This window comes from Melospiza melodia, chromosome 1 (genome assembly GCF_035770615.1).
Source record: "Melospiza melodia melodia isolate bMelMel2 chromosome 1, bMelMel2.pri, whole genome shotgun sequence".
NCBI lineage: Eukaryota > Metazoa > Chordata > Aves > Passeriformes > Passerellidae > Melospiza > Melospiza melodia.
The window spans coordinates 140,357,560-140,374,067 of NC_086194.1; the positions used below are offsets into that span (position 1 = coordinate 140,357,560).

Below are 16,508 nucleotides of genomic sequence, written 5' to 3' on the forward strand. Positions count from 1 at the left end.
ACATGTACTTCAATCTGCTGTCCCCAGACAGCTCTTCGTGAGCTACGTGTTCCCCCCAAAAAAATCCAATTTTGTTCTCAGGTAGATAGAAGGTGAAACACATTACCTCCATAACATTACCTGCTGAACATCCTTTGCCCATGAGCTGGGAAAGGTGCTGTTTTTAGATTAAGATGAAAAAGCACTGAAGATCACAAAATGTTTCTGAAGATAGATGTAAGGGCTAAGACCATTAACATTATAAATTTCCTTTTGAACAGATCTTCCCAAGTAACAGACTTTAACTTCTAAGGCAGCTAAAAATGCAGCCAGTCCAATGAATGCTCCTGCATTCTCCAGAAATACACCTTTAAAATGAGATTGAAACATCCTCCCTCAAACAAAACTTCAAGATGCAGCTTCATGGGCTTCTCCTGTTCTCTTAGAATAGACCCTGCTTACTCTAGTCATGTATTTCATAGTAGCTGAACACCTGAGTGTGTTCTTTATGGGCAGGATTTTAGATATTCAAGAGCTTGAAAGAGAATGCTTTGAAAAACAAAGACTTTTAACATCTATCCATTTTTGCTTTGAAACACTTGAAAGACATGAAATAATATTAGAAGAAAGACATTAAGATATTAAGTAACAAGTGCTTATTTTAAAAATTAGAAAAGCTATTGTTATTGCTGAAAGCAACAGAATTCTGGTTTTGAAAGCTAAAAAGTTCTTATAAAATAATATTTAGTAACTATTAAATTTTAACTACAATTTGAAACAGTAAAAATTTACCTTTTTGTGAAACTATGTTGTTCTAGAAAGTCAATAACCAAAAAAAGTAAATTAACCACATTTTCAGATGCAATCTTTTCAGAAGTTATTAATTTTAATTTATAGTTCCTAATACAGTTAGCCAAGCAATTAGTTGCAGATTTATGGCATTTTAATACTTTTATGGTGTATTTGAGCTGAACATGGCCTTTATGGAAATGGTGATCTACTGTTGGACTTACCAAGAGTTCTTAATAAAACAAACTGCATTCCTAGTGCAAAGGGCCGCTCCCCATCTTCCACAGACCTAGCAGGGGAACAGAAAACTCCAGTGAAGGAACAGTCATAACCCATCATCATCCTGCTATGTTCTGGCTCCACCTCATGGCTTTTTTTCTCAGCTACAGAAAATCTTTGTCTAAATTTCTTGTCTTTAGCTTCTACTATCGTTAACTCCTACTGCTAGGAAAAAATACAGCCAGCCCCTCCTGGACCTGTTTAATCAAAATCTCAGTCATGTCTTTTGACCTTTTTTTTACCTGTATAAGGCCTGAAGAATTTGATCCAAACACATTAAGGAAATTCAGAGAATCCACACAAAATGTTTATGTCATGATAATTTTCTATTATTTCATTAGTCCTATTTTTTTTTTTTATATTTTTGAGGTAAATTAGAATTCATAGGTAACTAAATTGTTGAAGGCTAGACTCAGTTTCTGAATTCAACAAATCTATGTGCAGCATAAGCCCTTTAGAGTTACTTTAAAAAAAGTATCAGTACAAACATCCAAACAGTCTCTTTAAATATCTTCTCTATTCAAGTAATACAAGATTCCTTCCAGTAGTTTCAAAGGAAAAATGTCAAGCTTACAAAGACTAAATACAAAGTAACGAAATTCCACACTGCAACTACAATTTCAGTAAACCACAAATTATCTACTGATTTTGAAATATTTTTAAGTCTTAATCTCAAAGTTTTAAGATTGACAGCTTCTAATGACTTGAAATACACTATAAAACACACAAAAAGTCTGCAGTCAAAGGGATGCAGCTGTGAAACAGTTTTGAAGTCGAGAAACTGAGAAATTAGAGAACCAACCTGTGCCACATGCACAAAGCACAGCATGTGGTTTGGGACAGCAGGTGTCACTGCCCATGTGTCTGGGCCCCCATTTTTTGTACTGAGCAGTACAAAATCCTGTTGGAGATGTCCCTTATGTACCTCACTACTGTGAAGTTCACTGCAATATTGGTCTTCATTTGTCTTTGCTAATTGCAATGCAAGGGCAATATTTTTTTTTATTACTATTATTTTACATGTGGGAAATCCAGAGACAGAAGGAATGAAGTCAGAAGTCTCTGAATCACAACGGTGCTGTGCACACTATAGTTGAGGTAAGGCTGAGCAGCTGGAATTCTGATGTGCCCAGCCCAGAGTGCCTGGCTTCAATGTTCCAACAGTGACCCTTACAACCATTCTGTGGATTCTTGGAAAGGCAAACTGGAAGGCAAAATTCCTCAATGTGAGAAAAGGATAATTTTAAATACTAACTTTTTTCATTTGCATCTGAAAATCCAAACCATTGCTCTAAGAAGGTTGAAAAATTTCCAGGAGTTATCATTTTCTTCCACAATGTTTTGCTTGTTTTCTCTTTATAGCACCTTTACTGCACACTTCATGTTTCCTAAGGCAGATTATCATATTACATATTCTAAATAAAGAGTCACCCTATCCCTGTCAGCCCTTTCACTTTTTAAGGCTACAAGGATTCTATTCACTTTTTAAGGATACTCAAGGATTCTATTGACTTTTTAAGGATACACAAGCTTCACAGGCACTGGTGATAGCGGGCATGTCAAAAATACTTAGGAAACATCTCGGGAGTTCTCACCTGAGCGTCACTATGACTGCTGATGGCTGGGCACAGGCTGTTATAAGGGTTACAATGAAGAGGAATATGAGGAATGGGATGAGTGTGTTGCAGGTTCGGTCACACTTCCCAGACACGGCGTAGCCGTTCTCGTTCAGGTAGGTTTTGACAATGACCAGCCGGAGCTGACTGCGCTGGCCCACCGTGGGCGGAGTGATCACCTGGCGGCTCTGCACACAGGCACATTCTGTGTAATTTCTGACCTGCGAGAGCAAGAAATTTCCATGTGAAAAATATCTGTAAGGAAGACATTGCAAATAGACATTGTACAACAGTCCTGTGGTACTTCTCAGCTGAGAATCTTCTGCCTTGAGCATCATTAGCCCAAACACAAGCAAAGTTACATCTCCAAGTAATTTTAAAGCTGGCCAGGACTCTCTGTGATGAGGTTGCTTTTCCATTGCTTTATTTCTCTGAGTTTATTTTTAAAAATCTGGAACATATTTGGGAAATATTGACAAAACAATTCAATCACTTCTGACAGGGAGGCTGGAGAAAAATATTGTTTCCATTGTACTACAAAAAATGTGAGGAAATGCTCTTCAGGCAGCAGTGAAAATGCCATATTCTGAAATTCAGCAAGCTGCTGACTTTCATATTCAGGCAGTGTCTTCTGCCATGTTAATGGAAGGCCAGATCTGGCCAAAGAGCAGCAAGCTGCACTTTATGCTTCAAGCTCAGGACCTTCCACCTGGATGTGGGCGTAGATCAGACCAGAGGCAAAACCAGAGAATAAAGGGAAAGCAGAGACTAAAAGAGTGAGACTGGAGGACTCACTGAGAGATCCCTGAATGGACAAAGAGAATGAAATTAAGATGAAGAGACTGAAAACAGAAGTAGCATTTCACAAGCAAACAGGACTGTGACTTGAACAAGAGGAGGAAGGGCTAGATCAGAAACAGCCTTCTTTCACATTTATGTTACATCTATTTTCATCTGATATATGGCAAAGGGGTATGCAGCAGACCAGTACACTCCAGTGCTACAGAAGAAACTGGCCAGGACATATGCAATGTTATAGGAAGGAGCTTTCTGTTTCAATATTTGCATTTATCAAACCTTGTACCACACAGGCACAGAATTACAAAATCATCTTAAGATAGTGAATTTGAGCACTTAGACATCAAGACATATCCAAATCATGGCAGTTTCTAATTTTTAATGTACACCTTTATATGCATCTATGCCATCATATAACCTCACACTTTCTTCCTCATGGGATTTAGCTGAACATCTTAATAATGCATCTATTTATCCAATATTTTACCTCCTATTTTCAAATGTGACTTCAGGTACTTTTTTTCCTCAGACTAAGAATATTCCACTACAAAGATGAAATATTTCATTTGGATTTCTTATAACACTCACTATTACAGCTTAACTCTTTCAAAAAAGTGTCATTTATCTTCAAAACAGTTATGAAGTATTGATGTTATCTCTATTTTGTAATTAAGTAACTGAAATGGATCAAAGATTTCACAAACATGGGCGACTAATTTGAGACAACTGGAATCCTTTTGTTCAGAACATTTTCCATTATACCCAGCTAAATATATTCTAAATGTAAACTTCAAATACAGATTGAGGCAGCCCATCTACAAGTGACACTTCTGTTTCTTGCTCATGTTCATCATCCAGAACACGAAGAATACAAGAATAATGACCAATGGGGAGAAGTTCTGTTTAACTGACTTGCCCAACATCACTTAGAAACAAAGCCAATGACAGATTCTGGTTTCCAAAGACAGCACTCCACTCTAACATCACATAAGTACCAGATTTCTTTCTGCAGTACCTCACCCTAAACTCTTTATTGCTCCCAAATGCAAATGCCAAATAGGAATCCTACAGAAATTAGATCTCTTTATCACACACTCTTTATTCATCACCAGAGAAACTAAGTCTGTGTATTAAATGAGACAGACATAGCATGACAGAAGTATTAAGAGTATAGGAATAGATATATGCATAAATATATATTTATAAAAAACAGGTATGAACTGTACACTGGTATCCTTTCCTCTTAGTTTGAACTTTTAAATGGTTAATTTTGAAAACACTCTATGTTATAAACTTAAATCCAAATATTATATGTTAGCAACATTTTTTATGTTATACAGTGGCACTAACTCACATTGTTTTTAAAAGCACCATACAAAAAGGATTATTTAATCCAAAAAAGTTCCTTTTCCAAGCAATGCCAGCTCTATTCTATTCACCATTAGCTCCTGAGTTAAAACTTCAGACAGCATCTTTTCTTAAATCATAAGATGCAATAGCATGTTTCACAATCTGTAGAGCACACACTCCCAGAATATCTCCCTACTAAATAAATTAATAGTGCTGGTTCAATATCAGATGAAATGCAACAAAGACCAAGCCTGTCTCAGTCCAGGAAAAATTAGATTATATAGACACTGAAATTTAACCACAGGCTCACACTGCAGGCTTTTCCAATTGATCAAAACAATTTTCTACTAAAAACCAGCAAGATAATCTAAATAAGAAAAAAAAATAAAGGGAAACTAATCTGTTCTCAGTAGCATCTATGTATGAACAGGATTTTTCAGACCACTATCCAGGCAACCTGAGAAAACACAGTGCTGGACCTAACATCCTCCTGCTCCACAGGCTGGTTCACGACTGCAAACTGGGAGACTGATATTTTTTAAGTAAACTTTCTGGAAAGCACAATCAAGGCCTAAGAAAGTCAATGTTTACATTACTTCTGTCTTTTGTTAATTATCCTTTTTTAAAGGACAGGCTGTAACAGAAGAATTTAAGAGTTCATTTTTAAGGAAACTAGTATGACCATAATGCTCTGTTGATACTTAAGTCAGATTCTACTTTTCAACTGTCTTCTTGTGCCCAGTCCTGGAAACTGCCAATTTTCCATGGTTTGGTTTTACCAGCAGGATGTCCTTCTCCAGTTCAGCATAACTAGAATGTTGGGTTGTAACAAGCAATGTACGTCCAAGAAAGAAAGTGGATTATTAACATCTTTAAAGTTCTTGTTACTTGACTTTGATGGCAACCTTCAGTTAGCCTGGAAGAGGTTTAGAAAAAGGCCATGGGACTGGTAGAATTGTTTTACAAGAGCAGGATACAGGGGCAGTCTTTTCCTAGCCAGGCAAACCACAGACCTATCAGTGCACTGGTGCAGGTGCAAGAGCTACTTGGGCAAAATGATGAGGCTGACACAAACACCAATAACTTCAAACAAATCCTAACTAAATTTAAACACCAGTTTAAAACACTCCCAACTACCTGAAGAGTTAAGTAGTTCCTTCAGTTCAGAGAGGGAGTCATGAAAATCCCCAAACTGCTCTAAAAGGTAAGACTGAGCTTGAAGAAGGACAGTTTGACATGTCTGCCTATTTTGGCAGAGAGCTGAGTTGGATGACACTGACCCAAGGCACCCCCTCCAAGCCCTGCAGGAGCAGCAGGCATGCAGGTCAATGCCACCAAGGTCTTTGGGATCTGCACAGGAAACACCAGCCCTTTCCTATCCCGTGGCATTTGCACTGACTCAGCTGGAGGATTAACTTAGTACAAATGAACTTGTGCCTCAAATTGGTGTATAACTAAAGGAAGTGGGTTGGCACCATGCAAGAGCAGCACTGCCAGTCTTTCAAATCATGGAAAGGCTCAGAGATGGACAAGGCACCTGCAGAGAACTTCTCTGAAGCTCAGAGCAGGGATGCTTGAGCCAGGAACAGAGAAGTCTTCGATCTGCACAGGTCCCAAGGAGCTACTCAGGGGTTGTGTGTGGGTGGTGGGTGAAGCACTTACCCCTGTGCTGTGGTTTCCACTACTCATGCAGCCAGCTAGGCAAGGGTTAAAATATGTTATTCCATCTGATCCACAGACAGGCTCGTACTCATTTATCTTACATCCACAGTTAACATTACAGCTTCCAGTCAGATTCCTGTGGGCCATGGCAAGAGTGGGACTGAAGAAAGGAAAAAGAACATGCTAGTAGAGCACACAAAGATATCCAAATTCTCCTGTACAGAGGGAGCAAACATCCTACTCATTAACTCTGGAACTGAGAGTTGATTATTAGATAAAGGCTGTGTTAACTCTAAGTTATATATATGACTTAAACACTATAGAACACCCAGATCATCCTTGCCATCAACTAAAAACACAATAAAATAAATAATACCAAAGTTTAAAATTTGTATCCTTTTGGCTAGGTGTGTTTTTTCCCTGTTTGTTTTTTCCTCCATGAAGTAAGACACCACTATTTTATATGTCTATTCTAAGCTGCAATAATTTCTTGTTGATTACTAGTGAAAGATTCAGTGACAAGATGTGAGGACTCTGTGAACAAATAGGCATCTTTTCCCACATACCAACAGCTGTTCAGAAAACAATGCTTGTATGACTTACGTATTACAAATATGTGAAATTCACAGGAAGTTCTCTAGATCTGGAAGACTGCTGTCCTTCCTCAAAATGTGGCCAAAGCCTAAATCCCTAATGGATTTGGGCATATTTCAAATGCTTCTTTCCCTTGAGTGAAGAGAGCTTAAATACCTGCACCTACATGGCTCCCTAAAACTACACAAATCTATGTTTGGGTCTTTGAGAGCTCTGGCCAAAATGCAAACAGTAGCTTACTTCACTTCAGTAGTCCTTGAGAATTGGTAGCCACACTAATGTCTGAGAATTACACTGGAATGCACAACCACTCCATGCTGGGTACTACAGTGTAATACTGAATTAACTGCTCTGTCTTGTTTGTTCTTTCTCCCAGTACTGCTCAATGGCCAGTGCTGTTTAAAACTATCTCAAGGACCTCTGCTCTTGAGCAGATCAGTAGATATCCAGGGAATTTCAGCCAGGCAGGCGCTGAATGGAATCTGGATTGGGTTTGTGGCTGCATCCTCAAGATCCTGTACACATGCTCACAGACTGCCCTGGCTGCCCTCACAAGGGCTGCTGCTGGCTTGTCCTCATGTCTGTGATGCGTGGGCAAGGCCAGTGCGAAGATAAACAACTAGCAGCAGACTTACTGCATCCCAGCTACCCCAGGAACCACAAGGAATGTTCTTCTGGTCCCATCTTCTACCCCTGACTAGCCCAGAGGCTTGGCTCAGGAGCCATACTGCACACAGTGACTGTCACCCTGTCACCCATGCTGTGTGTCACCTCACCTCCTGTCATTAGTGGCACCCAGCAGCATGACTGTGCTCAGAGCATTCCACTTGACTGGTTTTCTTGTATTTATACACCACTATTTGCTTTTGCTGAATATGCTTGTCTTGCCAGCTGTGCACTTCTGTAGACAATTAAATATTACTAAGTAGCTTTCAAATATTTATTGACTGTCTACTGATCACACAAATCAGGTTCACAAATTTAGCTCTTGGAGCTCCTTTACAATTTATGGTCTAGCTGGATGCCAACCAAAGCCTTTCTGAGTGTTTTGTTTCTTGCTCTATAAACAAACAAGGTACACTTTTAGAAACAAGTTGCAGCTTGAGCAGGAAGTCAAATATCCAAGACTGGTAGTGGTTCTGTCACCTTCTCAGCTATCAGCTGAAATTTGTCATATTATATCCTGCAGGATTTCAGCAAGCAGTAGGCAGCAACACATCATATAGCAATGGGCAGCTTTTTCCAGTAATGTCTCAACAGAACTTTTTCCCCAATGGAAAAAAAAACACCAAATCATCAAAACATTCCTCGGGAACATACAAATTTCAGCAGCACAGTGACAAAAGCTTTTCACACCAACAGAAGAGGCAGCATTTTTGGAGTTTCATGAAATCCTAGTCAGCCTGCTGAGCTGGATGCCCCAGATGCCTGAATACTCAGCATAAGAAGAGACTCCACAACCTGCCTGGGAGACCCTGGTACCGTGCTCCTGTTGACAACAGGGCTTTGCCACACTGCACAGGACCAGGGACAGCCCAGACTGCCAGGAAAGGCACAGCTCTTGTTCCAATCTCCACCCTCTCTCACCCTGCAGCACAAATTCTTCTGATCTCTTATCCCTCCACCACCTGAAACCCTTCTCAGGAACAGATGAGTAGGGCTGTTCCACAGGCAGGAGAACCGACTCCCCATCTTACTCTGCTTGCATAGCTAACTCACTTCAGCTGCACTGAACATTACCATGACACAGAGGTTAGGAAATCAGCTTAAAAAAATGGTGAAAGAAATCAGGCATGCAAGAAATGAGAAGCATGAAATGGGAAACTGAACTGAGACCACTGTGATAATTCAATCTCAGGCGCATTTTTTTGTTTGTCCTGGAAGACGACTCAAGTTCACAGATACACAAAACAAATATGCTCAAATTAATAAGAAGTTACTGCAAGCTCTGTCTCTCCAGTTTTCACCACCTTTTGTCCTCAGCTTATCACTGTAAGGCTTATTTGGGGAATTCTTTTTGTTGCTTAGAGCAAATACCTTGCAGAGAGGTTTGCATACAAAATCATCTATTAACTGCATTACCAGAAGTTCACTATCAGACATTTGTAAGAGGCTCATGCTTTAATCTTCATTACCTTCACTCTTCACTCACTGTTCACTCCTCTTTCAGTGGTGGGAAACAAATGAAGGAGTTTCAGTGCTGGGGACATAAAACCTCTACTAACATGTGTCTGTGTAACCCCATTTTCATCATATGGGATCAACCACACAGCACATACTACAACAGATTTCTTGAACACTTATTTCAGGAAGGAATCACTTTTTCTTGAGGGTATGCATTTTTCTGAAAGTAAGCTGAAGCAAAGCACTCTACTAATCCTGACTTCTGGCACTGGAAGGCTGCCTACTCTCCACAAAGGAAAACAAAGCATTTATCCCTGAATTACAGCACAGCACATCACAGATTTACCTGCAGCAGCCACTAAGAGCAGGTTCTTAGGGAAACTGCACCAAAGCTAGTACATCCTGCTCATGAGCTGATCTGTGGGAAAAGCTGCCTAGTCTCATTGCAGCAGCTGCTGTAGAAACATGGGATGTCTGAGAAAGAGCTGCTCTGCTTGTTTCAGCAGTGCAGATACTGCCAACTTGCAACACTGCTGCACCTGAGCTGCCAAGGACACCAGTCACACAAACAGAAACCAGCCCCAAATGACAGCACTTCCTGAACAATTCTTTCAATTACAAAAACGCGCTCCCTCCATTAACAAGATTCAACTGCAAGTTTGCTAAACATGTGCTGGGACAAAACCCAGAACCCCATCTGCCAAATTGCATTTGTTCACTTCTCAGGGAGACTGTTCTGTGTCTCCATGACACAATGCTAGTAAAGCTGATAAAGAGAAGATCTTTATTAGTTGTGACTAACAATGCAAAGGACTCTAGTTTCTAACATTTTTTTCTAAAACATGTTTTTCTCTCCAACTATTACTCCAGGGAAGGTTTGTGATATAGGAGTAAAGTGAGAAAAGGGAAAATACAAAGTGAGATTTATTGCCTGAGTTTTTTGAGCTGTGACCTGTTATTTCACATACTCAGACTTGGACAGAAACATCACTGTACTGGCAGTCAATGAACATATATTGAGTAAAAAAAAGGGGACCCTCTTCCCACAAGGTTACAATTTAAATGAAATGCAGATTTAAAAAAAGGAAGTCAAACTATATTTTCATAACATCTAAACAAATAACTGATTTTGCACATGGTTTTATTGATATCACTGTAGTAGCCTACAGGACCAAGGAAATACAAAGGGAAGGAGATAACCTCACCACGTAGTCTCTATAATCTTAATATTTGACTACAGGGTAAAAAGGATTATCTTAATTTGATAGCAGTATTTTTGGTTTGGTATTGAAGGACATTCTGATGGCAGAGATCTGCAGTCTCCTTGTTGGCAAGCAGCTGGAATTGCAGCAATGATGCAATTTTTGTGTAGCTGTCAAACAAGGGACCCTCTCACTGTGTTAGCTGGATTCCTCCTTTGTTGTTATTGTTCTGATCCAATTAGTCACTGCTTTCAAGTTAAGGGATACCACTGGCTGATTGGACTGAAATAGATACAAGAATAACAGAAACACACACTGTTGATACAAGAGGAAAAATGTAAGTATTTTTATGTGAAATACCTCATTAAGCCAATTGCACACTTTAACTAAATTTTACTTGCACCAAAACAACATAAAGCAATCAAAGAGTCTATGTTGAGTCATTACATATCAGAAATGTGAGAGATGGAACTGAACTAATCCAGGAATCTGTCACTGTGAGTAAGCTCACCATGGAGCTGCCTTATACAACAATACATGCAAGAGACAGGTCTGAAAAAAACCAGATCTCTGCTATTTCCCTTTTGTTCAGTACTGGTGAGGCCACACCTGCAGTGCTGGGCTCAGTTCTGGGCTCCTCAGTAGAAGACAGACATGGATGTACCTGAGAGAGACCAGTGAAAGTCCACTAAGATGATGAGAGGACTGGAGCATCTCTCTTCTGAGGAAAAGCTGAGAGAGCTGAGACTGTTCAGCCTGGAAAAGGCTCAGTGGGATTTCATCAATGCCTGTAAATATTGAAGGGAAGATGCAAAGGAGACACAGCCAGGCTCTTTTCAGTGGTGCCCAGTGCCTGGATCAGAGGCAATGAAACACAGGAGGTTCCCTACAAACACCAGGAAACAGTTTTCACTGTGAAGGTCACTGGGTGGTGACACAGGTTGTCCAGGGAGGCTGTGGGGCTTCTCTCCTTAGAAATAGTTAAAAGCCATCTAGACTCTTGTCCAGACTATTCACTCATTCAGGACTTCCCACCTGGATGCTGTTACGGAGCTAGAGAAGGGATGGCACATTGTGGTTTGACATAAGGCTCCTTACACTGCAATTCAAACATCAAACACACCCTCAGAACAAGGCTGGGGCATGGAGTAAAAGGTTCTAAAATGCTGAGATGTATAATCCAGAGGTGCCCTTGATCTTCCTGAGAACAGAAGTGCTGATGACACGCCAGCAACAGCAAAACTGCTTGTGCCCAACATAAAACAGCAGAAAATCCTTTCTAATATATTCTAATCTGTGCATGCCTGCAGGTCCCATCCACTTCTTTGCAGCTGGTACAGTTAGAAAAATACTGAGTTACGAAACATACTGAATTATGAAATGTCACTGCCTACTTTTCTGAGTACTGGCATGCATATAACTTCTATGTTAACTGAAACCTAGGTCACCCCTCTTCTTTGTGGTGGTTTAGGGCTCAATTCACCAAAGGAAAAAACTGCATGCTTAAATGTACAAATGAACATAGAAATTATCCTGCAGGGTATGTCTACACAGCCCAATGCATCTGAGATCTCTGGGTTGGTGCCAGTGCAAATCACACCTGGCATTGCCATGTTAGGGTAGAGCATCATCCAATACTTTATCCCAAACCAGGCAGCTCTCCTGCTTTCCCTATCCAATCTTGCCCCTTGAACTGGCTTTGACATCCCTAGGCTGCACTATAGTCTAAGTAGAGAATGAAGTCTGGGCTTTATTAAATTCAAAATTAAAGCATGCTTTTGTAATTCCATGGCCAACAACATTCTTTGATGGCTGAGTTAAAGAGTTGCCTACTAAGTAAGTGAATTAAAACTATCAATTGATTGATCATGAGAATTAAGAGAATGCTTACATATCAGATATTCAAGATTAATTTATGTGTAGTGCTGCCTTTTTAATAGCTTTTTGATAATCAATGTGGACTTTATCTGTGTGTTAAAAAAATCTAGTTGCATCATGCTTTGTAACATGCTGGTATTTCTCAATTTCTGATGACATTACACTCAATATGATTTTTATACTGATTTCAAAGAGTTTATATATATCAATAAGTTGTGAGAATTTGGCAGTTACTATTTCTCACCTCTTTTCTCAATAAGAACAATTACATGAATGTGAAAGGAAGTAATGTACTGCAGATTTGCACAACAGCTGTGAAGTGATGCTTACTTCAATTGATGCTATGTATTTACTGCAAATGTTATTACTCACTAAACAAACATTAGATACTCTAACAAATCCAGCATGAAGGCTATGAGTTACATGACAATAGTAAAACTTGTCTTCAGTTTAGAAACAGATTTAAATTAAATGGGACTTCTCCAAACACAAAGGTACAGGCTTCTCATTAGTCAGGCAGGTACATTCTGACTTGTCACACAGATCAATTAATTCCCATCTGAAATTTATGTTTTCATTCCTATTAATTTTCATCATCTACGCCCACAGGCTGTCACAAACATTAGCAGCAGGTGGACAATCAAAGCATTCCACCCCCTCCCCATCCCTCTTCTCTCCTTCTTCAGCCCACTAAGCTCAGATGAGGGTATATCACCATGCCAGTTCCTTCTCCTGACAGCCCCTCAGCAGCAAGCTTTAACTCTAGGTCTTAGGAATACAAAGGACAAACAGCTTTTCATCAGCTCTTGACTTTCAGCTGCTGGTTTTCTTTGCTCTAGCATTAAGGTTTGACAGCAATGTAGTAACACCCAGCAACAAGCAATGCAAAACATTCTCTGTGTAAACAGCACCTATTTTCTTCCTCCCTTGCTTCCTATTTTACTTCTTTGTTTTTCACTTGCTATCCCTCTGCCCACTGTATTTTCTCTCCATTTCATCATCTCTTTTCCTGCTCCACACTCTACATTCTCTTCAAAATATTAGGAGTCCAGAGCTGAGCACTAAAAGCAAATATACAAATGGATCTGATAGCCACCACCTGGTAACAATTAAAAGGCAGACATGCCTCAGATGCAAAAGCAAAGGGAAGAAACATTGCTTCAGATAGGGTCACACTCTCCAAACACTTACTCTATTCCTGTGTTTAACCTACATGAAGAATGCAATTTTGAGGAAAATCTCATGTAAAAAGTAAGAAAGAAAATAAAAGCTCATGATCAGGCTTCTACAGAATCCCTTCCCAATGAAAATGTCTCCATTGTCGCCTTGCCTCCAAATATCCTTTTTCTTTTTTTCATGCCCTTCCATGCATTTCTTAATGCCACAGCCCAAATTCCTTACTCCCAAGTCCTTCCCAGATCCACACCTTCTTCCTCATTGCAGTCAGTCCTCTTCATCCTTTCTATAGCTTTAGGGAATATGGTCTAGTTGCTGTCTTGATGATGATCCAGCAAGCACTGGAGGGCATTCACACAACTAGTAAGGGGTTCAGAACCAGTGCACACCACTAATGTCAACAGCACATGCCCAAGTGATTCCTCTCAAAAAGGGACTGTAAACCTAAAATACTATTAAGGTGATAATTAATAAACCCATTCAGAAATAATCTTCACAATCCACTTCATTTTTTCACAATTTTTCATGAGCAGAAAACATTTTAAAACACTAAGTAAATCCTAAGTAATCTACAGAGGAGACTTCTTATTTTTCTGCATCACTGAAGGCCATTCTAATGCATTTTCTCACCCCTCAAGAAGCTAAGTCACTACACAAACTGCAATATAAACCAGATGTAAAAAACAAGACCCACACACTAACAGCATGTGCTTATATCACAAAATTCACTAAATTCTCATTTGAACTGAAATGGCTTCTTCAGTACATCAGCTATCGGCATTTTTACATTTCTAGATCAGTCTTATTGGGAAAAGTTGGTTTTGCCAGAGATAATCACCCCAGATACTTACCCAGTTGTGTACGGTATATTTATTCCCCCTAGATTAATGCTTTCACATCCAACAATAAAGAGTGTTGAAAAGCACAGCAGAGACACACCACTGCAGATCATAGCCAACTTTGCAGACTCTCTTGCACCAAGTTTCAGCTTTTTTATAATGTAGCCACCTAGGACAATACCAACACCAGCACTTGGGACAATAATCACACCTGCCAGGAAGAAATTCAAACAGCATTAAAACAGGACCTACAGAAATGGCATAAAACATAAATATTGGTATCATTCCGTAATTAGATGACTGCAAATGCTGCACTAAGATCTCCATTGTCTGATTCTCTGCTAGCAAAATGAGTCAGACTTTTCAAACCTCTGGAGTGTTGTCAAAGAATTTATAAAAGCCTCCTTATCATATCAGCAGCAGCCAAAGCACTATAAGAGAACTATTGTACTTACAAGCAGAAACATTGTTTTGTATTTATTTTAGAATGGGGAGAAGGGCTACATATAGGTCCAGTTTAACCACTGAAATTGGAAGAAATCCAGATTTGGACACAAATCTTCCTCCTCCCATTCTCATTATTAATTCCAGCAAAGCACAAGTGCTAACCTCAAGCAGGACCCCAGAATCCTGCCCACCTGGGAGTGCACACCCAAGCCTGGCTGCAAATTCTGCCTTCTGGATACTTTACTCAAGCTGAACAGCACTTTCCCAAGCAAATTCCATCAGGACAAGAGGAAATGGCCTCAAGCTGGGCCAGGGGAGGTTCAGGTTGGACATTAGAAAGAGTGGTTAACCATTGGCATAGGCTGCTCGGGGAGGGGGTGGAGTCACCATCCCTGGAGGTGCTCAAGAAATGACCAGAAGTGGCACTTGGTGTTTATTGACATGGGGATGTTCGGTCCAAGCTTGGACTTGATGACCTTGGAGGTCTTTTCCAACCTTGAATCTATGACTCCACAACTCCTACCTCAGCATTCCAATTCATCTCTCCACAGATATGTGGAATACAAACTGATCCAACACAATTTAAAAAAGTAAGATAATAGAATTAGGGTGAGTGTAAGACACAAAGACGTGCCTATGAAACCTCTGCTGCTGCAATCATAAGGTTCAGCAACATATCACCAGGCTGTCCCCACTTGTCAGGTCCTGAGATGGTGGCAAAGTCAGCAAATGTCTTGCACTGTTCTTTCCAGGTCTCACTGACATGTGAGAAGCTCTTTAATTAAAGGCTTTGCCAATAAAGATGCATTCCATATAGACATGGAATTTGAACTACTACTTGGCAGATGTATCTACAGAGATGTTAAACTTTATAATCCAAATTGGTAGAGATGCTGGTCTCTTAAAGAAGCCAGTAAGACTAGCACATGCAAATACCTCTACAATTATTGGAAAGCATACTCATTCTCTGCTAATATCTCTAAAGGTGAAAGGGACATTATATTTATCAAAATGTTGAGATTGTGAAAGCAAGAAAAGAGGGAAAAACAGCTGGCACCTTAATTATCCTGCCATCACCAATGACATTACAGAACAAAATATCATTTCAGGAGGCAGATTCCAAACAATAAGACTTCACAGAATCAAAACCAGTCTTTCTTCCAAGAGCAGAAATTAAATATAGAAGCTGCACAAGTTCAAGACATGAAATCTGGCACCCAGTGTTTTTTTATTATGATAAATGCCAGGGTTGTTTTAAAACTGAAAGAAATTGGGACTTAATTAAAGAATTGCTGCTTAGAAGACAAAAAAATTGCCAGCAAAATCTTTAAATAAAGATTCAAGTAGATTCAGGAAGCACATGTACTCAGCTGGCAATGTGTATATTAAGCATAGATGTAAAATATAACTATCACATAAATTCTCTTTTTACTAACCAGAAAATTTGTGAACTTGTCATGTCTTTTATTTTATTAGCCAGTAGCAATCTAATACAAAATTTCCAAGTTTCCCTTTCCCATCCTTCCTACAAAAATATTTATAAAATTAACAACTGCTGACTTCAATGCTAAGTTTAAGGGCTGGGATTGTAGAAGCAGTGCTCACTTGTCCTTGCTGCACATCCAGCCTGATATATTTAATCTTCTTCTTCTGTCACTTTAATAGTTTTTATCAAGTAATTTATAATAGGGGAAACAACAGATGTTAATAATTTCACACTTTAGGCAAGGCCACACTATTTTACCTCTGTTAATGTACTGGCTGTTGAGTATTTT

The 16,508-nt window shown here is 39.5% G+C and overlaps 1 protein-coding gene across 1 annotated transcript in view; it reads right to left on the reverse strand.

The window, feature by feature from the left end:
* Positions 1 to 16,508, reverse strand: part of SLCO5A1 (solute carrier organic anion transporter family member 5A1) — a 72,727-nt gene that overhangs the window by 8,264 nt on the left and 47,955 nt on the right. Inside the window, exons 5-8 of the mRNA XM_063170126.1 lie at positions 14,299 to 14,497; positions 6,474 to 6,633; positions 2,643 to 2,884; positions 993 to 1,057 (exon numbers count right to left, since the gene is read on the reverse strand). Coding sequence (XP_063026196.1) covers positions 993 to 1,057; positions 2,643 to 2,884; positions 6,474 to 6,633; positions 14,299 to 14,497 — 666 coding nt within the window. The remainder of the gene's footprint in view (positions 1 to 992; positions 1,058 to 2,642; positions 2,885 to 6,473; positions 6,634 to 14,298; positions 14,498 to 16,508) is intronic.